The sequence below is a fragment of the Saccopteryx leptura genome, chromosome 3 (assembly GCF_036850995.1).
Source record: "Saccopteryx leptura isolate mSacLep1 chromosome 3, mSacLep1_pri_phased_curated, whole genome shotgun sequence".
Classification (NCBI taxonomy): Eukaryota; Metazoa; Chordata; class Mammalia; order Chiroptera; family Emballonuridae; genus Saccopteryx; species Saccopteryx leptura.
The window spans coordinates 188399566-188424951 of NC_089505.1; the positions used below are offsets into that span (position 1 = coordinate 188399566).

The 25386-nt window shown below is 44.4% G+C and overlaps 1 protein-coding gene across 1 annotated transcript in view; it reads right to left on the minus strand.

Moving 5' to 3' along the window:
* The window catches only part of ADTRP (androgen dependent TFPI regulating protein), an 85562-nt gene that overhangs the window by 26704 nt on the left and 33472 nt on the right, over positions 1-25386 (minus strand). Inside the window, exon 4 of the mRNA XM_066372244.1 lies at positions 9174-9289. Coding sequence (XP_066228341.1) covers positions 9174-9289 — 116 coding nt within the window. The remainder of the gene's footprint in view (positions 1-9173; positions 9290-25386) is intronic.

Here is a 25386-nt window from a genome sequence, read left to right on the forward strand (position 1 = left end):
TGGCTTTACCCTGCCCATCCATCCACCCTCATATCTGCAGTCCACCCACACTGAACCCCTTTCTGTTTCTTGAAATGTACCAAGTTCTGTAGCTTCTAGACCTTCATCCATGCTGTTGACCCCTGACCTCTTGAGACACACTTGTCACCTCTTGAGACACACTTCTCTTTGCTCTGTGTTGGGCGGAGTTGCACTCATGTTTCAAGTCTCAGCGTTAGTCAATTCCTCTAGAAAAGATTTCCTAAACATCATTTAACTCCCATTCAGTTAGAATCTCTAGCCATGTGCTTCTCCTACCATGAACTTACCTGTGTTGCTTATGTGATTGTCTTTCTCCCTAGCCTGGAAGCTCTATAGGACAAACGATAGTATCTGCCATGCACATCCGTTTCCTGTATGCTGGAACACAGCAAGTTCTTTCTATTTTATTTTTATTTTTCAGTTTTTTGTATTTTTCTGAAGTGAGAAGCCAGGAGGTAGAGAGACAGACTCCCACATGCACCTGACTGGGATCCACCTGGCAAGCCCACTAGGGGTGATGTTCTGTCCAACTGGGGTACTGCTCTGTTGTAACCGGAGTCATTCTAGCACCTGAGGTGGAGGCCTTTGAGCCATCCTCAGCACTTGAGCCAACTTTGCTCCAATGGAGCCTTGGTTGCTGGAGGAGAAGAGAGAGATAAAGAGAAAGGAGAGGGGGAAGGGTGGAGAAGCAGATGGGTGCTTTCCTGTGTGCCCTGGCCAGTAATTGAACCCAAAACTTCCACATGCCAGGCCAATGCTCTACCACTGAGTCCAGGCTCTTTCTATTTTTAAATGAATGGCTGAGTGTCTCTACTAGCACCTGTGGTTCTAACTGCTGTCCACTGCAGCTGCTGAGACAGCTCTCAGCGTCTGACCCAACAAGAACACCATAACCTCTGACAACTGAAAAATGTATCCTGTGGCATTTTAAATTACTTAATTTGATATTTGCTTTATTAATATTTTGAAAAAGCCAATGACTCTGACCCTCAGTTGAGATATCAATAATACATGTTTTTCTGGAGCTGTCTGCCATATGGATCTGTGTGAGTCAGGGTGGGTGGGCACACATCAGTAGCCAAAAATTAATCTTATAGTCCTTCTCATCTTACATCTTGTAACATCAAAAAATTATCATGAAATGCATATTTTCTGTGTCTGATCAGTAGGAAAATAGTAGAAGTCTGTGGGTTAGAGATTAATAGGTAAGGATTTTGTGGGCTTTAAGCATCTCAGTTCTTAAAGTGTCAACCCCCATGCCATATCTTTTTAGCTCAGCAGAAAAATAAAACAAAATGATCCTCTGGCCTTATGTTTCATGCTGGCTTCAAACATAAACATGTGAGAGGGTCATAGTTGTATCTAATGCCACAGTTACATCTAATGCATCTAAAGCACAACCTGTGTTTCCATTTACAAATGAATTTTACAACTTAGCAGAAGATGTCCTACTATGATAAAGTCCCTGAGAACCGGTGACCTAGTGGGTGATTCCTTAGGTGAAGCTTTAGTCTCTTGCTGTCCTTGAAATCTACCCCCTGTTCCAACTCTGTTCACCTTTCTTCCCAGGCTTTCTACTCAGACCATACAAAATGCTCCTAATCAAATATGAACAATGACATGTTAAAAACAACCTCTAGTTTCTAATATTTTTGCTTGTTTGTTTTTTTCTGAAGTTGGAAATGGGGAGGCAGTCAGACAGACTCCCGTATGCGCCCGACCAGGAACCACCCGACATGCCCACCAGGGGGCGATGCTCTGCCCATCTGAGGCATCGCTCTGCCACAACCAGAGCCATTCTAGCGCCTGAGGCAGAGGCCACAGAGCTATCCTCAGTGCCCGGGCCAACTTTGCTCCAATGGAGCCTTGGCTGCGGGAGGGGAAGAGAGAGACAGAGAGGAAGGAGAGGGGGAGAGGTGGAGAAGCAGATGGGCGCTTCTCCTGTGTGCCCTGGCCGGGAATCGAACCCAGGACTCCCGCACACCAGGCTGACACTCTACCACTGAGCCAACCGGCCAGGGCCACAACCTCTAGTTTCAATAACTATAAAATTTAAATATAATTTTTAATATTGAGTTGTGAATTTCTACCATTGCTTTAAAAAGTAAATTCATGATTTATTTAGCTTTCAACAAATTTCAAGTGAAGCAAAAATAAGTATACAGCCCTGGCCGGTTGGCTCAGTGGTAGAGCGTCGGCCTAGCGTGCGGAGGACCCGGGTTCGATTCCCGGCCAGGGCACACTGGAGAAGAGCCCATTTGCTTCTCCACCCCTCCGCCGTGCTTTCCTCTCTGTCTCTCTCTTCCCCTCCCGCAGCCAAGGCTCCATTGGAGCAAAGATGGCCCGGGCGCTGGGGATGGCTCCTTGGCCTCTGCCTCAGGCGCTAGAGTGGCTCTGGTCGCAATATGGCGATGCCCAGGATGGGCAGAGCATCGCCCCCTGGTGGGCAGAGCATCGCCCCTGGTGGGCGTGCCGGGTGGATCCCGGTCGGGCGCATGCGGGAGTCTGTCTGACTGTCTCTCCCTGTTTCCAGCTTCAGAAAAATGAAAAAAATAAAAATAAAAAAATAAGTATACAGATAGATGATGATAGATAGATAGATGATAGATAGATGATTGTTTGATAGATAGCAGATAGATAGATGATAGATAGATAGATAGATAGATGATGGATAGAATGAAGACAGTTATGAAGCTAGAGCGTTAAAGAAATAGTTTACCTGGATGTTAAAATGCTAGCAATAATGAGAGTTGGATGGTAATATCTTCATGGCATTTATAACTATTGCCCACCCCTCCTTGGAATGCCCCTTCAGGCTTGAAGCTTCCTCTTCCCTTCAAGGACCATGAGGTTTTTGTTCATTCCCTGTTTTCTACCATCTGATCATTCTTTGCTAATTTGCTTCCCTTTTTCCCTTCTTGTCCCTTAGATGAGGGCATTTCCCTAGCATTCACTTCCCACTTTTCTTCTCTTCCCTTTCCTGTCTCTCTTTCTCTTCTTCTCTTTCCCTCTCTCTCTCTCTCTGCCTCTCTTTTTCTCTCCCCTTCTCTCCTTTCCCCTTTCTCCAGCAATCTCTTCTCACCTGGAGGGTTCAGCTCCCTGGATTGATTTTCCAAATGGAAGTTTTGCTAGGCAAGTGCTGGTGATTAAAATTGCCTTGGGGCTTTAAAACTTCTGATGCCCAGTACATATCCTAGACCAATTAAATCAGAATTTTTTAGAATGAGACTCAGATTTGGGATTTTAAACTGATTTTTTTTACTTATACCCAGAACTATTTATTTCCTAACTTCTCTACATCTATTAATGAAATCACTATCTTCCCAGGCTGCTGGCTACAAATTCTTAGAATTATCATTGATATTTTCTTTTTCATTTGCTTGCTATGTGCCAATTAATCCACAGAACCCATCCTGTTACATCAACAATGTGTCTCAGGTATGTCTCTCCTTCCTGATCGCACAGTTGCTCTTAATTCTAATTTCTGTAACAAGCATTTTGGGTAAGCAGGAACTGAGGTTCAGATAAGAAGGGTGATGAGTGTAGATAACTGTTTCCTCTCCTAGCCCTCCACTGTCACCCTTCTTCAATATGCACGCTGACTAGCCTCGACCCAAACCATTGATAAGAAGGGGAGTTGTGTGGCATTTTTACATTTGTTTTCATATATTAAGTTACATGAGAGCTAAGGAATCCTTGAGGTTATAAACTATGGAGCATCTGGACAGTCCCAGAAGGAGGTTGGATTTCAGGAAGGGATACCAGTGCTGGCTTTGGGATAGAATTCACACAGTGCACTGGTGTCGATGCTAGGTGTGGCAGGGTGGCTGATTCTGGAACTCAGCCTAGCCCAGCCCTCTGGCAGTTTTTAAGGTATTCTGGGGGTATGATGTCTATACATATAACTGTATGTGTAAATGGGTGCATTAATTTAGAGGATTGTTAAACCTGGGGATGCTGGCATCTTTTCTGTGGTCATCACCTGAGAGAGCATAGTATAAAAGAAAGGAATCATCCCTCTCACCTCACACAAACTACTATAGAGAAGTGACTTTGAAAATATTTTCTCCAAGGCTGGGTTATGGCTGCCTATCTGTGTAACACTTGCACTGGCATGCAATACCTTACACACTATCAAGGATATTTAAGGTATCAGCAGATTTCTGGTCTTCCCAGAGCAAAGTGGTGATATACTTCAGGCTAGCTGGGGCTGTTGCAGTGGCCAGCAGCATTGTTCTATTTCTACCAACTTAGGGAATTACTGTGAACTGGTAGTGTTAGCATTGTTAGCAGTGGGAGTGGGATACTAGCTTGAAAGCAGAGCAAGGTGGAGATGTTGGACCCAGAGGACTAGGTATTATGGCTCTACAGTTCATGTGGGAAGGCAGTGTTCAGAACTGTGTACAACACGGGCATGTGTGAGCACTCATTGGATTACTAGAGTTCTGTAGAGATGGAGGTCTTGGAGAACTGGACCACCTGCAGCCAGGGAGATGGTGCTCTGAGCCCTTGGACATGGGATGACACTGGAACTCTGAAATAACTATGGATGAGGAACAAGACTGTGTGATTACACTAGATGAAAATTCTATTTGTATATGGTTTTACTCTACTTTGCTTCCCATATCTTAAATTTTCAATCCATTTTAAGTGCTCTTAAAGCACTTAAAGACTTTTAAAAGCATAATTCTCTGGCCTGACTTATGATGGCACAGTGGATAAAGCTTCAACCTGGAACTCTGAGGTTTCTGGTTCGAAACCCTGGGCTTGCCTGGTCAAGGCACATATGGGAGTTGATGCTTCCTGCTCTCCTCCCCTTCTTCTAAAATGAATAAAGTCTTTAAAAAATTTTAAAAATCATAATTCTCTGGCCATGTTACTAATACCTTTCTCTCCCAGCTCCATGCCATAGAAATAAACAGCAGCAGTAATTGAATCTATTGATAACAATGTCTCAACTCTGTCTAATGGCCTCTAGCCTGCCCTCTGCAAGCCTGCGTAGGAGGGCAGTTCTAGAGTGATGTCCTGTCAGGCTCCTTCACTCAGACGTCCAGCTCATGGGAGTTGCTGATCATTGTTCTAACATAGTTTGTATCCCTTGGCCTTCAGACTATCCTGGATTGTTCACTTTCTCCATTTTTGAAGCTCTAAACAAGCCCGTCCTTCAGGGCCCAGACCAATGCACACCTTTCCCACACGATCCAGCAAGACATAGCCACTTCTTCCTCCCTGTTTCTGTAGCTCCCTGTATTGTTCTGACGTTGTCTCACTTGCCATTGTGTGTTCTTATCATTTGTGTGCATGGCTGATTCCCCCTTACTAAGTAAAAACCCCAACAGGCTGGGGTCGGCATTATATAACTTTGCTTTTCCCAGCAAGACCAGCCCTGTGTTAAGGGAAATATTTGCTCAATAAAAGAATGAATAAGAGCCAGCAGTAGGAATGTTTCTATTTTCTTGCTCCTCACCACTGCCTCAGAGGTGTTTTGAGGTGAAAGAGAAGGGAGGAGCGAGTGAGCTACCATATTTATAGGTGACTAATGATTTCCAAAGGAAATGAAAGATTTGTAGTTATTACTACTTTGCAAAGCTTTCTTTTCCCACTTAGGGGCCAGCCCTCCAATTTTGCAATCTGAAAAATAACAAAAATCAAGTTCCACAAGTAAGGCAGTCCCCATGGTCTTGGTAATTATTTTTAGGTCATTGTGATGTGATTTCTGCAGTGAAATGCTTTCCTAGCTCAGTTATTGCCATTTTTCTGACTCGTGTTTATTTCTCACGCTCTGTCTGGCCTGGGCCCATGTTCCTGACCTCATTTCTGCTATACCGTTTCCCTATTTGCCCATCCAAACAGGCACGCCTAACAGCTGACCCACAGCTACTTCTTTAAAACATCTCCATGGATATCCACAGTTTGTGGCACATGTTGATGGCCATCTGTGGCTGTGAAGGCTCATAGGCCCCAGAGCATTGCATAAGGGTGGAGACAGCAGGCAGCAAAGAGTCTGAACTCTCTTAACTAGAAAATGGACGGATGTAGGGAAGCTTCAGTCAGTGTGCAGCACAACATGCCCACATACAGGTATGTTTGATTTATTCTAGGAATAATGGGACCTGATGGACCAAAAGCTGGTTTACTATTTCATTAATGATATGGAGGTGAAAATCTCAAACCACTGGGGTCCACCTAGTCACATTTCTGCTATGCTTCCTTCCACTTGCTCCATTACATCACCAACATCACAAGCACAGAACTGGAAACAACAACATTGTGAAAACTTTGAGAAACAGTAGGGACCATGTCAAGCTTCTTCTGCATACCCAACTCCTCCAGCACTTAGCAGACATTGCTTTACACATGAAGTGAGCTGGATAAATACCTGGCCATGTGAATAAAGTGGAAAGAGAGCTGCATTTGGAAATAGACCTCTATTTAAGTCCTAGCTTTGCTTTCCCTGGCCATATGACTTTGGGCATGTCGTTGAATCCAGTGAGGCGTCAGGTTTCTAATGCTCGAGGACCTTTTAGTCTCCTGTCCCACCCTCCTCCTCTAATTCTATTTAAAATTGATTGATATTCTCATCAATTAGCTAATATTAAGTCTCACAAATGCCACCAACTAGTCTCCTTGCCCTTTTCCTCTAATTTTTGCACTTCAGCCAAAATCAACTTTCCAATCATCTTTCTTACATAAGCCGCATCATTGCATTCCTCTGCTTAAAACTTTTTTTTCCACAGAAAACCCCTCAGTTTAAAAGTCCAGACTCATTGATGTGAATTTATGATCTAGCTCTTTCATGTTCTGCAATTCAGCCACACCCTCAGCCCCTCCAGCCCTTTACAGACGCTGATTTTTCTGCCTGGAGGTCTTTTTTGTCTCTTTGACTTATTCCTACTCCTTCTTTGGGTCTCAGCTTAGACATTACTCCTTTGTAAGAGAGTCCTCAGCGTTCCACAGAATGCTGTCTGTGGAACCCTACCCTGAGCATACCCTACTCAGCAACCTGTCTTCCCACTGTGTGCACACATACCTCTCCCAGAAAGTCCTGTAAGCAGCATGGTAGCTGCTACACTGCTATACCCTTGGTATCTTAGCACAGTGCCTGGCACTAGCAAATAGCTAGTTGAATGGCCATGTGATATACTCACACCTGATCCCATCTTACTGTACCTCTTCTCTGCAACCACCCAACTCCCTGCATTGTCAGAACACATGCCCAGGCACCAACAAGCCAAGCCATCTTGCACATTGTTTTCTATCTTTTGCAGCCACTGCAATCCCCCTGCCCCAAATTCCAGTGGTCTTAGTTGCTCTTGTGCCTTCTTGGTTTCTGAGAAGTAAAAGGTTAAGGGTCAGGTTTGAAAGTTAACAATCAATTTTCAAGTCCTTAGGCAGAAAATGTTGATAGATCAAAAATACTATCCCATATATGAACTCCAAAAGTTACAGTTGGAAAGAATTAATAAGATCGAAGTCCACCAAAATAAAATGAAACAAAATAAAACAGAGTATGTAAAGTCATGTGCATAATCAATCAGCTACCACCCTGCTTCTCCCTAGCCCATACAACAGAACTGTCTTGATGGATATATACTCTTACCCCATCCCTGGTCCTGGGTATTCTGTCTTTAAGAACTTACTTATTTGGGTTAAGCCAGACTTGGCAAATACATGGAACTTATCTTGCTACTCTCCATTATTCAGAAATTGGCAGAAATCACTAAATGATAATGCAACTCTTTTTTGGTAAGGCCTCAGAATCTTTTCCAATACAGTGTTCCAGACAGGAGGTCCCCAACTCAATCCTTATTCTCTAAAATGGTCTTTCTCAAAACAGGCTGGAGAATGGTGTAGATCACTGGGATCATGGGGTAGATTTACTGAGCAAGTACTTTCTGTAAGACAGGAAAAGCAAGAAAGAGCTTGGGACACTCGGGGAAAGAGGGGTCCAAAAGGGTGGGAGGACCAGAGCTCACAAAAGGGAAGGAAAGTCTGGGATGGAGCCATCATCTGGGTTCCAGCACAAAGGTTACTTTCTCTAAGACAGAGGCTTATGAAGCCCATGGAACAGGCATGGGAGCCAAAGGCCCTTTAGAATGGTTTGTTTTCTGAATTCTGTCTCTGACATCCCTGTACCAAATTAAACTTTCTTCTACATTGGGACTGGGGATTACCCAGACTGTCAGATATGAACAATTTTTTTAAAAGATTTTATTTATTCATTATAGAGAGGAGACAGAGAAGGGGGGAGGACCAGGAAGTATGAACTCCCATATGTGCCTTGACCAGGCAAGCCCAGGGTTTTGAACCGACAACCTGAGTGTTTCCAGGTTGACACTTTATCCACTGCGCCACCACAGGTCAGGCCAGATATGAACAATTTATGTGAGCCTAGAGTAGAGGAGGAACATCATGATTAGCTTCTGATTGTGTTTGGCATGTCCCTTTCAGTAAAGCAGAAGCACAGAGTGGATGACAAGGCTGTAGAATACAAAAAAAGTTTTCCACTCACTGGGTGGAAAACCAAGCACTTTCCCTTAGTGACAGATCATTGGACAGTATTTCTGAGAATCAGTGTTTCTAGGTGATGATATGATAAAATCTAGGCCAGCAGCTTAAGTGATCTATCGTGCCTCCAGCTAGGATGTTCTGCAGGGCCCTGGGCAATGGCCCAAATGCCATCTAAGAGCTCTAGTGCCAGATGTTGATGCAAATAAACACATAATGATATAGGCAACAGGAATGGACCCAAACCCAGCATGCTCAGCCTTTCAAATGCCTTTTTAGAACAGATATACTTAGATGCCTTGGATCACTCAGCTCTTGAAATATTTAATTTGCAAATGGACCCAAATATCAACATTTTCTTGGGGAAAGCAGCATGTGTAGCTTTGCTACAAGAAGGAGAGAGGAACTCTTGACTTGTTGTATGTGTGTGTGCATAGGCATGTGTGCTCATTTGTGTATTCTCTTGCCTGTGATGTTTCCATGAGTATCAAAAGCAAACAATAAAAATTCTTCTTACTTGAAAATTTAAAAATGGGTGAATCCCCATTAACTCAATATAAAGGCACTCTCAGAAATACATACTTCTGAATTATTCCTTAGAGACTTGAATGGCAGTAAGTTTATTTTCTCTCTGCTATTCTTACCTGCTAATGTAACCAAGACTAGCAACAGCCAACAAGGTGAGTCCTTTCTTCTTCAATGGATAGCAGTGTGGCCTGAGGATGACTTCAACCAGTAAGAAGGGGAATATGAATGTATGCTGGAGGAGAAAAGATGACAAGCCATGTCAGGGTGCCTTGACTTTCCAGTGTTTCTACCTTCAACCTACCTTATTCCACAACCACCAGATGAAACTTTCCAAAATTTGGCTGAGATCATGCTTCTTAGATGCTCAAGGACCAACAGTGGCTCTCTATTGCTTATCATACTGACCTGAACTCCTTTGTCTGGCAACCAAGTTTCTTTGTAATGTGCGGTCACCTTCTCTTATCCTACTTACTGTCTGCTGCTTCCCTCTCCTAACACACATGTACACATGCTTGCACGCACATGCGCGCACGTGCGTGCACATGCACGTGCACACACACACACCTCCTCCATGGGAACCAGGCTGTTCACTCTTTTCTGTACTCGCCCTCTTGCTCATAGCCTCACACTTCTGTTCATGCCTCAGCTGTGTGAACTGTGCCTTCTCTTCCTGTGTTCTCATCATCCATGTTCTTCACAACCAATGCAATCTTCCATGATGCTGTCTCTGAATTTTCCTCTTGCTAATTTCTCTCACTCATTTTGATTGCATTTTTATCCTGAGCCATTCAGTCTAGCACTTCTGATGTGTATTTGTAAGATCTCGGGGGCCAGAGAACACCTCTTAGCCATTTCTGCATTTCCCATTGCACTTGGCGGTATGTAACCATCCTGTTGATGGGAGATGGGTGCTGTGGGGTGTGTACAAGCCTCTCTCTAAAACCTTCTATGTCCTCCCCACTCCTTCACCGCTTCATCCTCTCCTTCATAACCACCTGCTCTCTCATATCTCTCATACCCTTCACACTACATTTTTCAAATAACATAATCAAGGAAATAAGCCTTTAGTAATAGTGGTGTTTTCAGGTGGGAAGACTACTGAGACTTGCTTAAGGTGGCTTAAGTTTATGTGAAATGTACTTACATTGATCGAACACATTAAATTTTCCTTTCTGCCATACTTTCTACTCACTGGAAACATCTATTAGTGTTGATGTTTTACAGTTTTTACGTTTATGTCATTCCTCTTCCATCCGCGTGCATCCGTAGCATTCACCTGCACGCTCCATCCCATTCCCATTCCCGGGCCCCCAGGCAGCTATGTCAACATCTTGGTTAGAGCAGTCACTGGGACTTAAGAATGTCACAGTGCCTGCATCACCATGCTCCCATGCAGCTGGGACCCTGGGCAATGGCTCTGGATGGTCTTTGCTGCCAGTCCCATCATTCTGGGGCTCAGAGGCAGCCCCAGGAGGCAGTAGCTTCCTCCTGCCTTACCTGCCCCAGCTAAGGTACAGTCAGGAGACCATGACATTAGATGACAGGAAACAAGTATTGATGGGCCAAGCGAAGGATGAGAAGGAACAAGTCTTAAGTATAGGGTAATACTGAGCAGAGAAGGCCCGAGGACCCCCTGTCAAGGCTGCTGTTGGGTGACAAAGTAGTCAGGCTTCTTAAAGCCCAGGGTACCCACATTTTAGTGGCAAAGCCTTGAGAAACAGCATTTTGGACAAATCATACTTTTCTATACTTTTCTCAAGGTTGGTCCTGAACATACTGCCTGACTGCAAGTGCAAATGAGAAGGCTTCCAGGTCCACTGTCCTGCCTTGCTTCTTTTTTTTGGCCTGATTTTAGTCTGCAGCTCCTGTGTCTCTCTCTCTCCAATAAAGGGACATAGTGTGGCAGGACACAGTTTTGAAACTGACCTTGGACTAATTACTGAATCTGTCTGAACTTCAGCTTCCTGGGTTATTAAATGGGATAGTGAATGGTGCACATTTAGGGGTACCACTCTGAAGACTGAGATAAGCAAAGGGCTGTCTCCTTGGCCCAGGAAACTTCTAGTGAGCATTAGTGGAGATTATCACCCTTATTGTGACGTGCTTCATCTTGTTGCTGACCTAATGTTGGGTGAAGCAAAGTTTTGGAGTGGCCACAGCACCCAGTGCTCGATGCACCCTGACCTGTAGCCTTTGGGAGGATGTGGCATGCAAGCAGCTGGAGTTTGGTTGCAGAGCTGTCCCCATGGTCACCCCAGTAGTCCCTCCTCAGCCCACAGCTGGTGCTGGTGCTCCAGCCATGGCTGCCCTGAGCACTGGCAATGCTCTTACTGACATGGATGCTCTTCTCACCCAGAGGCTGCCTCAGGAGGTGAGCAATGGTTGCCTGCCCAGCAAAGCCACCACCTCCCCCCCACATCCGGTCCCCTCTTCATTCTGCCACAGCCAGGAAAGAGCCAACTTCTATTAGCAACCATTAACAGTCCCATTACATTGGCCATTGATCTGACAGATTTTATTAACCCTGTCCATAGTCAGCAGCTTCTGCTCTCTAATTAATGATCATTTGGAACAGAATTCCTGTGTAACAATGTAGTGTATTTGCATTAGGAGAAAATAGGTTCACAGTGATTAATGCTTTTACAACAAATAACTCAAGAATGCATGACTGGGTCACCTAATCTAGGAGCCTGCCCTCTGCAAGTGACACTCAATTGGATTTCCAAATGAATTCTCCCTGATGACTTCTGGGAAGTTTACTTCAGTGAATCATTAGTGATGGGCCATAAACTAACTGTGGCTTAATACCAGCTAAAAGAGTCTTTAAAATAATCACAGTTTTTGGTTGGGTTGGAGGTAGGAATGAGGAAAGGAGGAAGACCACATTCTGTAAGCTTTCTAAATATTTAGGTACTGTGAGGAGCCAAGCGTGACACAATAAACTTCCTGGTACTTTCAATGTACTGGTATTTCAATTCATGTTGATATAAACTATATAATTTTTGTCAGGCAGCACATCTTTATTTTTTTAAAAAGAGGAAGAAAAAACCAGTAGAGAAAAAATCAAATATGCTTTCTACTTTCAAAAAATCTAATAATTAAGCTGGGATTGACACAAATTAGAATGCTGCCAAAAATTGCTGAAAACAGTGACTCATTCTGTATTTCAATTAACAGTTTCTCAGTTTCCCTTATAAACAGTAAAGCTGACAAAAATTAATTATCTCAGAAGGGGTAAAATATTTCCTTTCAGAGTAAACAAAATAGCATGAGCCAAAACAATAGGCTGTAAACAGACAGGATAGAAGAAGCTATCTTTCCTTATCATCAATTCAACCATTATTTTGGAGGATTTTTCTTTAAATATTTTATTTTACAAGCATCCCTTAAAAGGTAAGTGTTGTTCTTTTCTTATTTTTTTCTACTACATTATGTCTTTTTTTTTCTCCTGCCTGTGGTGTAATGCCTACTTCCATTTGAATGTTTCAGAGACAGAACTACAAGCATGAAATACTGAATTAAGCATTAGTATAATAATTGTCATTTAGATTCCAAGGTTGCAAAATAGCCTTGTAGATAAGAACTAAAATTTACTGACCCATAAAAATTCTTACAAGGTTACATGAGTGGCAACACAGAAAATACTGAACATTTCCTTTTACTCACCTCATACCAGTAAATAAACAGTGGTTATAAACAGCTTCCCCATGTACGAAGCTAAATTTACAATGGGATGCGTTTGCCTGGCTCTTGTGAAAGAGGCCAGGCTTAATCACTGAGATAATCCATGGAGCAGCTCACTGTCAGGCAGGCTCCTCCAACTGAATCACTAAGGCTAGGATGCTCACACTCTTATCTCTAAGATCCTCGGGGGCACAAGAGCACTTTACTTTCCCAGGCAAGAGAAACCTAGGGAGCTTACACATAAAAAAAAATCAGATAACATTTTAAAATATGATCTCTGCCTCTTACCTCTATTTCATTTTCTTGTTGAACTAGCTAGCTCTTGTATTGACTAAGATAAATAAAACAGCTCTACCTTCTGGGACAGAGTATTGAGAGACTTTCTCATTCATATGTGTTGGTCAAATAAGTTTGTAAATATGATGTATATGTTTGCTTGCTTATAGTTTATATTGGGTGTGGGGACAGGAGGTAAGCAGGCCAGGTCGTTATAGCCTAAAGCTTAGTTTTAAGACTAAGCTTTTCCCCACTCCCTTGACTGATTGCATGATGTAGGGTGGTGCACTCTCATGAGGAATCCCAATATGCCTAAGATAAGTGACTTTGTATCAGAGACTTCCTTGTTTGTATATTGGATTAAAGGTTTTGATTTCTATACTATAAAGTGGGGCAGACCAGAAGCTTGCTCTCTCAGTTCCTGCCATCACCATTGCAGAGGCCTCCCTGATCCCTTTCCCTTCATGGGAAAAGCAGATTTTCTGCTCTTGTGGCTTTTCTGTCTTGGTGAGACACCAATAAACAGAATGGCCCACCATCCTCTGACTCTGCCATTTTTTTACCGTCTGCCCGAATCCAATGGGAACCTGCACGTGAATGGCAACAATGGCGGCTCCTGGCATTACAACATGCTATTTCTAACAAACTTACATAATATTACCCACTTCATGTTTGCCTCAGGCTCCTTCCTTTCCCTGTTTGGGCAACTCTAGGACCCAAGAATTAATTTCTTTCATTGGCTCTTCCCAGATGATATCCTTTTCCCAAGTTTCTAAAATAACATCTTTGGTTTATGGTGTCAAATAAGTAGACAGTTTTAAGTCAGGTGTTATTGCACTGACAAAATTTTATTTCTTATTACAGGAAGAAGAATTTTGTTAATTGGTATATATTAAATGTCACTTTTTAATTTCTTTTAAAAATAAAAGCCTTCACAAAATCTTCTCAGGGCTAAGAATCAATTAAAACTTAAATATAAATACAACAGACATGAAAAAAGAGGCAAAACAAAGCTTAATAGAATGCCATTGTTGAATGTCAAGTAAGTTTTTAAATATGATATAAATGTTTGCTCACTTATAGTTTGTATTGGGTGTGGGGGACAGGCTGTCAGCAGGCAGGATGGTTATAGCCTAAGGCTTAGTTTTAAGACTAAGCTTTTCCCCACACCCTTGACTGATTGCATGATGTGGGGTGGTGCACACTCATGAGGAATCTCATTATGCCTCAGACAAGTAACTTTGTATCAGAGGCTTCCTTATTTGTATATTGGATTAAAGGTTTTGATTTCTATACTATAAAATGGGGTCAGATCAGGAGCTTGCTCTCTCTCGGTTCCTGAGATTAGCATTAAAGGAGAGAGCAGAGAAAGGCCATGTGGAGGAGGCCAGGAGAAGCAGCCAAAATGGTCGAGTGCTGAGTGAGAAGCCAGTTGTGCAGGGAGAAGGAAGGAGATGGAGAACAGAAGTGAATAAGTCTGGTGAGCTAGAAACCTTTGATTCTAGGAGAACTTGAATAAGTCAGTAGCTTTGTGAGCACTGAATGAGTGGGTTTTGGAGCCCAGTGTGTGTTTTTACTTGCCTTCCAGGTGCAAACTAGGATTCAAGATAATGGCCCACCAGTTTTTGGCTCCATTGTTTCTTTATTGACTGTCTGAATCCAATGCGAACCTGCATGGGCCAGGCGGCAGTGATGGTGGCCATCACTGGCTACACAATTGGCTTTATCACATCTGTATGTGTGATACAGATCACGCGGGCTCATCTGGTTTGAGCAAAAAGCCCACCAGCTTGAATCCAAGGTCGCTGGCTCCAGCAAGGGGTTACTCAGTCTGCTGAAGGCCCGCGGTCAAGGCATGTATGAGAAAGCAATCAATGAACAACTAAGGTGTTGCAACATGCAATGAAAAGCTAATGATTGATGCTTCTCATCTCTCTCCTGTAGGGCCAGGAGCCGCCATCGTGGCCATTCACATGCAGGTTCCCATTGGATTCGGGCAGACAATAAAGAAATGGCGGAGTCAGAGGACGGGGGGCCATCCTATTTATTGGTGTCTCACCAATACAGGCAAACCACAAAAGAAGACAAGGGAAAAGCAGAAAACCAGCTCTTCCCATGAAGGGCAAGGGATCAGGGAAGCCCCTGCAATTGTGATAGCAGGAACTGTGTGTCCAAGCTCCTGGTCTGTCCCACTTTATAGTGTAGAAAACCAAAATCCCTTAATCCAATATACACGCAAGGAAGTCTCTGATACAAAGTCACTTATCCAAGGCATAATTGGATTCCTCATGAGAGTGCACCACCCAGATCATACAATCAGTCAAGGGTGTGGGGAAAAGCTTAGTCCCAAAACCAAACCTTAGGCTACAACGACCTGGCCTGCTTATAGCCTGTCCCCCACACCCAATATAAGTCACAAGCGAAGCAAACATATATATCATATTTACAAACTTATTTGACCAACATTCCACCCCTTTTGCTCGCTTTACAATCTAAACCACAGGCATCTTCCATGATGGTCACTGTGCAAGGAGTAGGATACATTGCATAAACAGAAATAGTACCAACTACAGCAATAGGATTAACAGATCAAAAACTATGGGCGAAATGAGAGAGCTGTCAGTGGCACCAAGAGAGGCAAATCTTTTCCCTCTGGCAGAATACAGGCCAGAGTTTTGTCTGCAGACAGCACTGTAGCTGGCACCAGAGGCCGCCCTGAGCGGGCATACCAAACCTTATTGGCCAATACACCAGCATCTGCTGGTTCTATGTGTAGTAAAATAGGGGAACTCATTATTGGCCATAAAGAAATTACAAAGGTGCCCTTCAAAATGCTGTCCCCTTGAGCACTCAAGGGATAATACACTTCTACCTTAGGTGGCCAGGTGCTGGTTGCCCAAGGAGTTAACTGGAGGTCCACCTCTAACCCCTTTCCCCATGGTGCCAACAAGGCCACCCATCTCAGATAGGGGGCCTGTACAGTCCAGGGCCAAGTCCATTGAAGCCGTCCTTTAAGAAGGGCTGTTGGAGCAGGCAAGAGCACGTTGCCCTGCTGTCCGAAACCTGGCTTGAGTAAAATGTCCTTGGTGCGTATCTGCAACTGAATAGGAGCAGCTGTCCGATGCAGGAGGGCCTCTACTGGAGCTGGGCTTCCCCGTCGAGGTTGCTCATTCAAAATCCGAAGTACTGTCCATAAGCGGCGTGTCCATCCAGTAAGAGAGCCGGTGCCCCCCTCCTGTCACAGTCCCTGCTTTAAGAGTCCATTATAACGCTCAATGATACCAGCAGCCTGGGGGTGGTAGGGAACATGGTACTTCCAGTCCACCCCCAGCTTTTGAGCCCATTGCCTCACCGTTGAACAAGTGAAGTGGGTACCATTGTCACTTTCAAGGACCAGCGGTCCCCCGTATGCAGCACTCAGGCGGTCCAGAGCCTGTATGACTGCTCTCTGGTCAGGGTTACGAGCGGGGTAAGCAGCAAGCAGCCCAGTGGCAGTATCTACACAAGTGACTGCATACTGGTACCCTTCTGACTTTGGTAAGGGTCCAATAATGTCTATCTGCCATCGTGTCAGTGGGACATGACCCCTCTGGATCTGTCCAGGTGACACCAGTGGTCTCCGAGGGTGTTCCTTGGAACATACTGCACATTGCTCACAGGCTGCAAGTACCTCTGCATAGGACACAGGCAAGTTCCAAGCCTTAACCGTAGCCCACATAGTTTTCTGTCCTGCATGGAGCAGGCGCCGGTGGAGCCACTGTGCCACATCACCCGCAGGTGCAGTCTCCAACCATCGCACCCTTGCCAACGTATCTGCCTCATCATTCCCAGGATGGGCTAGAGGGGCATGCCCTGTGACATGATATACTGTCACCTGCTTCTGGTGTCCTATTTCCCATAAGTCCTGCCACATGGCCTGACCCCATAATGGACAGTGCATTACCATCCACTGGTTAATGTGCCAAGTAGCAATCCAAAGGGTCAGTCAGTACAGATCACCAGAGGTGAAGGTTCATTATGGGCAACTAGCCAAACAGCTCTTAATTCTGCCCATTGGCTGCTTTGGCCTGTACCCGTGTCCATCCAAATAGTCTCAGTGGCCGGATGGAAGGCAATAGCCGTCCATTTGGCAGGTTGGCCCCTGCTGGAACCATCAGTATACCAGGCATCTTCGGGGATGGGCACCCGCCCCTCCTGGTAGGGACTGACCTCAGGTTCTGCCTCCTGAGCCCCAGTTGCACCTGACTCTAAGGTCGCATAGGTGACTGGACCCAAGACTTCCTGCAGTTCTGCCCTCAATGGGCTGGTGCTAAGAGCACAGCATTGTTGCAGATAGGCACCCCACTTGGCCAGGGTAGACATTTGGGCCATACCACTACGTGGTTTAGTTGCCCAATCTCTCACCCATCCAGCTATAGGGTATGTTGTTTTGACTGTAACTGGTGTTGTGGTTGTAATACTCTCAGATGCCAGGAGGGCAGCATACACACCTGCCAGCTGCTTCTCTACTAATGAGTAACGAACTTCAGCACCTTTCCACAATTGGGACCAAAATCCAATAGGTTGCCGTAGGCGCTCTGTCCACTGCCACAAGCCCCATCCAAACCCCTCCGAGGTTACATGAACATCCAGCTCACAGGGCCTGGCAGGATCAAACACATTCAAGACCTGTGCCACCTTGACAGCTCTCTTAGCAGCTGCAAATGAACCTTGCGCCTGCTCAGTCCAATCCCAGCGAACCCCCTTTCGAATAAGGTTGTACAAGGGGCATAGTAACTGAGCCAAATGCGGTATAAATGCTCGCCAATACCCCAACAAACCTAAGAATTCCTGTAACTGTTTTACCGTAGTGGGCACGGGGTATGCTTGAATCTTATCTATAACTGCGTCAGGGATAACTTTTGTCTTACCCAACCAGACAACTCCCAAGAATTTAACAGATAACCCAGGTCCTTGTAATTTGTTCTCGTTAACTGCCCAGCCACATGCTTTCAAATGGGATAGCAGGGTAGGGACTGCTTGCTCCAATTCTGAAAGAGAATCACTAGTTAGCATAATATCATCAATATAATGGTACATGCGGACTACCTCTGGCTGTTTCCATTTAGCCAGGTCAGCAGCCACCAGCCCATGGCACAAGGTGGGACTATGCAAATAGCCCTGGGGTAGCACTGTCTCCCTTCCCAACTGAAGGCAAATTGGTCTTGACTCTCTGAGGCTATATCAATAGAGAAAAAAGCATTGGCCAAGTCTGCCACAAAGTGGTATGTCCCCAACTCATGGCTTAGCTGATCCATCATGTTAGCTATCGAGGGAACAGCAGCGTGCAAAGGGGGAACAACTTTATTAAGTTCCCTGTAATCTACTGTCATTCTCCAGGTTCCATCTGCTTTGCGCACAGGCCATACTGGGGAGTTGTAAGGACTGTGTGCTGGCCGGATGATCCCCACCTTTTCTAGTTCGAGGATTGTCCCTGTGACTTCTTCATAACCACCTGGCAGGCGGTACTGCTTGGTGTTAGTCACACGCCGAGGGACGGGTAATTGCAAAGGGGAATGTGATGCGTGTCCCCGCAATACTGCCTTCACAACCCTGATCCGCAGCCGGAACTCCCCAGCTGTAGTTTCCAACCACAGTCCTTGCAAGACATCTACCCCCAAAATATATTCAGGAATAGGAGATACATACACCTTATATGGCTTAGGAGGCAGTCTCCCTATCCCCAATGGAATAGTTATTGGCTTCACTTGAACAGTTTGGCCCCCATAACCGTCAATGGCCACTGGGGTCCCAGCAAACCGCTCTGGGTTTCCATAGAGAAGGGAACATTCTGCACCTGTATCCACCAAGGCCAACACCCGTTGTACATTGGAAGGGGACCAGTGGATAGCCAGTTCCACATGTGGCCTCCGGTCCCCGCCCATCCCCGTTAGATGGGTCCCTCGGCCTTTTTCCTATTCAAACTGGTACAATGGGTCTTGGGAGTTCTCCTCTCCCTCGGCCATCTCTATCATATAATCTTGTAACTGAGCTGTACGCACACCAAATGTTTTATTGGTAGCTGCTGGGGCCTTTCGTCTCAGTGGCTGGAACTTCTGTTCCAGTTTAAGCTGCCGCCAAAGCTCCAAAAGAATTTTATTAGACTGGCCATCCAATTTCCCCTTATCTGCTCCAGCCGCAATCAAGTCTACCCACATCTGCATTTGGGTAACCTTTACAGGCCCGTTTCCCTTGTTAGTTGGGGGGGAAACATAGGCAGCAGCCCTCACTGCTTTATGATCCCGAGCGGCCTCCAGCTCTCCCAAATCTGCTACCATCTGTGTAACGGCATTGATGGGCTGCCCCACATAGGGGCCCAATATAGCCACAAGTGACCCAAAAAGGGCTGACGGGGCGCTAGCAAGGACAAATTTCCTCATTTTTGCCGTAAACACTTCCTCGTCTGGCCCACGAGACCCAGGGTTGAAAACAGCATTCTTCATACCTAGTTCCCGAAGGACCTTTACTAACTCACTGTAGCACTGCCACCGACTCATTGCCCCCGGCAATTCTCCAGCATTCTGCCAGACCATACGAATGGCAGCCATCACCCATTCTAATAGGGTATGGTCTCCTGGGTTGCCATGGCAGTTCTGAAGACGCTGCCTCAAGGAAGAGTGTGTGGTAATGGCGGCCAATTTCTCCATCTCTGTTCCGGAGAGCATGATGCCATCCACCCCTATATCCCATAATCGTAGTAACCAGGTTACCAGGGATTCAGTAGGTTTCTGCCTAATATGTGCCCCCAACTCCATCAGCTCTGCCTGGGCATAGGGCCAGACCACAGAGTGTTCCATTACCTGAGCAGGAGGCTGTGGCTGCCCCTGAGGGACTTTTTGTTGCTGGGTTTTTACCTTCTTGGTGACAACTGATCTGGTCGGGCTCTCAGTGTGCATATGGCAGCTTCATCCTGAGCCTTCTCATCCTCAGAAGAGGAGTTGCAAGCGCCTGCTCCTGCTGACTCAAAGCCAATCCACCGGCACTGATGCTGCTGCTCCTTTGGTGACTGTTTAGGCTCCTGTGTCTGCTGGCTTTTGGCCGGAAGCTGAGACTCGAGCTCTTGAATCCGCAGTTGTTTCTCCAACAACTGCCGGTGAAGACGTTCAGCTTCCAGGGTAAACTGCAACTCGTGAACCTGTAATTCCTTCTCCAGTGCTCGCTCCAATTCCAGCCTTTTCTGCCGTTCTATTTGCAATTCATACTGAAGCTTTTGACCTCGGGCAGTTTCCTCTTGAGTAAAAAACATGTAGCCCATGGCCCCTAAAAGGACAGCCATGGGGAGCCAGAGCAGCAACCAGTACTCTATCCCACCCATCAAGGGTGGTGGCTCCATACCAATCTCTGAATCCTGCCGGAAACTACGCCAGTTGTAGGGCCAGGAGCCGCCATCGTGGCCATTCACATGCAGGTTCCCATTGGATTCGGGCAGACAATAAAGAAATGGCGGAGTCAGAGGACGGGGGGCCATCCTATTTATTGGTGTCTCACCAAGACAGGCAAACCACAAAAGAAGACAAGGGAAAAGCAGAAAACCAGCTCTTCCCATGAAGGGCAAGGGATCAGGGAAGCCCCTGCAATTGTGGTAGCAGGAACTGTGTGTCCAAGCTCCTAGTCTGTCCCACTTTATAGTGTAGAAAACCAAAATCCCTTAATCCAATATACACACAAGGAAGTCTCTGATACAAAGTCACTTATCCAAGGCATAATTGGATTCCTCATGAGAGTGCACCACCCAGATCATACAATCAGTCAAGGGTGTGGGGAAAAGCTTAGTCCCAAAACCAAACCTTAGGCTACAACGACCTGGCCTGCTTATAGCCTATCCCCCACACCCAACATAAGTCACAAGCGAGCAAACATATATATCATATTTACAAACTTATTTGACCAACATCTCCATTCCTGTCTGTCTGTCCCTGTCTATCCCTCTCTCTGACTCACTCTCTGTCTCTGTAAAAAAAAAAAAAAAATTATAGTATAGAAATCAAAACCTTTAAATCCAATATACAAAATAGGGAAGTCTCTAATACAAAGTCACTTATCTGAGGCATGATGGGATTGTACCACCCCACATCAAAAAGGGTGAGAAAGGCTTAGTCTTAAAACCAAGCCCCAGGCTACAAGAATCATGCCTGCCCACAGCCCGTCCCCAACACATTAATATCACCTGGGTGACGGCTTCCATGTGGGCAGTGCCATCTTTAACAAAGTGAGCATAATATATTTTATCTGCCCAACACCAATATAGTAAACTATTAATAGTAAAATCTAAATGGTGGGTAATATGGGTGTTCACTGTAAAAGTGTCTAAACTGTGCTTTATGTTTGAAAATTTTTATAATTAAATATTGGCAGAAATGCAAATTGTCTATACTGGCTTGGAAAGAGAAATGAATGCTCCATTGGGCCAAGGAGAAAATCATGCCATTATTTATTAACTTATATGTGAACTGAATAGGTGGTCAAATGATAACACTCTGAATCTTCTAAGGAGGGTTTCTAAGTGACTTTTTACTTCCTATGCTGGTGTCCTTTGTGTTAATAAGTAGTTTGGCCAACATCTCAAAGCAGCATTCTTCTACTAGGATACTAGTTGACTTTGATGGTGTCCTGCCTGGTGAAGAAGTGGTCATTTGCTTTCTATTCAGTTAAGGATCAGACAAAATAAAGACCTGGGATCTTAAGGCCCCACAGTCAGGTGCATATGTGCTTCTTCTTGCACTCATCCTTCTCTACCTCCTTCTGCAAAGCACCCAAATTCCTTTCTCTAATTTAAATCTTTCTGACAATAATTATACCCCTCCACACCTACTGTAATCACTGACTCATTCCTTTACTTCACATGCTCAAATGTGATTCACTTTCCCTCTCAAATTTTTCTCATAACTGCTGATTCTTTAATCTTGCCTATCATTACCTCTTTAGTTTTCTCCTAGTTTAGTACACACTCAAAAGTGCAATTTGACCAACTTTCTTAAAAAAAGTTCTATGTTGCTACTCCTTGCTCAAAAATCTTCTGTGGTTCTCTGATGCCTTGGTCCCCTGACTATACTCTTTCTTTAATCTCATCTTTCTCTCATTTTACCCAGTACTGTATCTCAGCAGGCTACCTCCTTCTGTCTCCAATCAACCTTGTGTTTCATTCCATTTCCTACCCTAAAATTCATTTCTATTCTCATTAGTTCTTTAATTCTTTTCTCCCAACCAGCCCCACCTTTGAGACACCTTACAACCAAGCACACACATTAACATGACATGATATAAAAGAAATCAGGACTCAGGAGAACACTGAAACACAAATACACCAACCAGAGGCTGGTTGTTCTGCTATTATCGAGATTCAAGTTTAACAATATCTTTCCAGAAAGCCAAAGTGAAAAGAGAGAGATAGGTTGTACACATGTAACCAGTTCTTTTTTTTCTTTTTAAGGAAAACTTTTTTTTTCTACAACTAATTAGGTCTCAAATAAATTTCTACAATTGCATTTTATTTGGGAGACACTAATTCATAGTAGAACGTGCTCTCAACTGTGTCCCCATAACAAAAACAGAGGTCTAGGTTCCATAAACTGATAAAATCTCAAAGCAAAAAAATAAAACACAATCTATTGAAGGGCATTCTGCTTGTAAGGAGATTCTATTGCACATCTAGGCAGCCTTCTGATCATAGCAGTAGATGGACTCCAAAAATACTATTTCCTTCATGAAAGTTTTTGTTTTTGTTCCAGTTATGAGTCAGACAACAGCCAGCATTTTACTCTGTGTTTAGAGCTGAGAATGTAGGTATTACACACTGTTGATGACCCAGAGATCTGAATGCTTGGAGGCATTCAGAGAGTCACAGGTAATGTAGAGGCCCATTTATTGCAGACCAGGACTCAGAAGGGAGACCACCCTGCCTTTGGGGCTAAGCACCTAGCCCTTTCTGCTCCCTCTGAGGCCCATGTCACAGGATCATACCCACAGTACATCCTGTCTTTGTGTCCCTCCCACAGCTCTTTCGATCTTCACTAGACTTTTTAGTGCTTAATTATATTCAGTTTTATTTTTACACTGTCAATTTCATGTATTTTTTGTTGTTCTTCTATTCTAAATTAAATTATAAACAACTTGAGGTCAACATTTTCTTCTCCTTTCTCAGGACTTTCCTCCACCCTCAGATTTATTCTTTTTTTTTTTTAAGGAGGAGAGAGAGAGGGATAGAGAGAGACAGAGAGAGAGAAGGGAGGAGGAGCTGGAAGCATCAACTCCCATATGTACCTTGACCAGGCAAGCCCAGGGCTTCGAACCGGTGACCTCAGCATTTCCAGGTCGACGCTTTATCCACTGTGCCACCACAGGTCAGGCTCACCCTCAGATTTATAAATGCTTTTTAACCTATTTTCTTCATTTGAACCTCTGCTTTGTAAAGTAGAATTAAGCCCTTAATAAAGCTTACAAAGCATCTCATGATCTAGTAAATTGTCTTATCTTACTTTCCTGTCCACCTCCCATCTACAGCCTTCAGCCAGCCCTTACCTCCTGATTACTAGGCACTTCACCCATAGTTTCTTCTCTCACCACTGATACAGCACACACCTACTCTTCCCCTCTCTCAGCCCTCACCTTCTTCTCTCCTCACAGGGCTCAGCATAGATGTCACTGACTCCAGGGTGGAATTTGAAACATTCAGCAGGTGCCCTTCCCTGGCATGGCTTGACCACTCTGTGCTAATCCCTTTCACAGCATCACATTATTGCATTTACCTAATATTAGACAAACCTTTCCTAGAAATGGAAATAATTCAAAGCTTAGGGATGTCACTATTTCATCTTTAGTGCCTAGCATGGTGCATAACCTACTCTGACCACCTAATATCTATGGCATTAATGAATAAATCAATGAATCAATAGAATGGGGCAGAAGAGGAAGAAGAGAGTACTCCAAGTCATAGCTTGCAAAGACAATCTGGTATCTGGGTGTGAGCTGCAGTCCAGATTCAGCTGACAAGGGCACCACACATTGGTCTATGTCCACAGTAGCAGGGTCACAGAGCCAATCCACTTCAGGCTGGTCATCTTTACCCTTTGTCATGACCATAGGTTGTACCCCAAGTTCTGAAAAAATGGGTGTTAAGGATCACAGAAACTTAAGAGATAATACGACTCCTGAGAACAACTCCAGAGTACCCACATCATGGCAACTAAACAGTAGACTCAATAAAGTGGTGTCACCATCCAAGAGTCACAATCCTGCAGAAGTTAGAATATATATATTCTATATTAGTCAGCAGAGCCTGGTCTTTGCTAACCTTGTGACCCACTGGCTTCTAGTCCTCCTATTCTGAAATTAGGCTAGGTGGAAATTCCCCAGGTTTTGCTCAATATCTTCTTATATCTCCTCCTCTGTGTTCTGTAATTCACCCTTCCTCCATGCTTCTGTGCCTGGCTCCACATAGCACACATGGAGACTTGTTTTTAAGACACAGACAGATGGGCAGCTCTCTAGAAAGCTGCTCCAAGTTGGAGGAAGAAGACTGTTCTTTTCAAGAAAGAGAAAGTTTTGGAAGCATGGGGATCTGTTCTTGCTTTTGAGCCACTATCTCAGGGCACCATCCCTTCCTCTCAGTTATCTTACCACGATGGGAATAAAGGGCTCAGAATGTGTAGGTAGCTGATTTCCTTGGGAGATAACAGTATTTTAGGAGTTCCAAACTTCTCAAATAACTTATTCCATGATGGGCCAGTTTCCACATTTTCTCCTTCCTTCCTCCAGCTTTCCCTTAATGACCCATTAGGGTGTTTCTAAAGGGACTCATCTACTATTGTACTAGAATGACAGTTGCTCACTGGTGATTTTCCCAAATGCAAGTAATTGGGTTGATTTAGTCTATTTGTCATTCTGTATGAGGGGCATATGAACTCACTGTGCGGGGGGGGGGGGGGGTTAGCAGTAGAAGAAGAAATAGCTGGGAGTTGAACTAGATGAAAAAGGAAAAGAGATGTTTGCTTGGGAAATGCCCTTATTCAATATCCATCAAATATCTCATAAGCAATTATGTTTCAGCATTCCAGGCAATTCAAAGGTATGTAGATATGGTCCATTAAAAAATAATGAATTTCAACTTATATGTATTATAAGAACAGCCCTACAGAACTAGGACTAGGTCAGTTTTAAAGCATTATATAGTGGAGGCTCTGAAAGTGTAGACAACAATAGGCAGCATTGGGTTGAGTACCTGTTTAATGCAATGACCAACTTCTCTTTCACTCACTAGGTAAAAACCTTTCTGACCTAAAAGACTCAGGGGTTTATCTTCAACAACTTTTGTGTCATCTCAAGCTATATCTT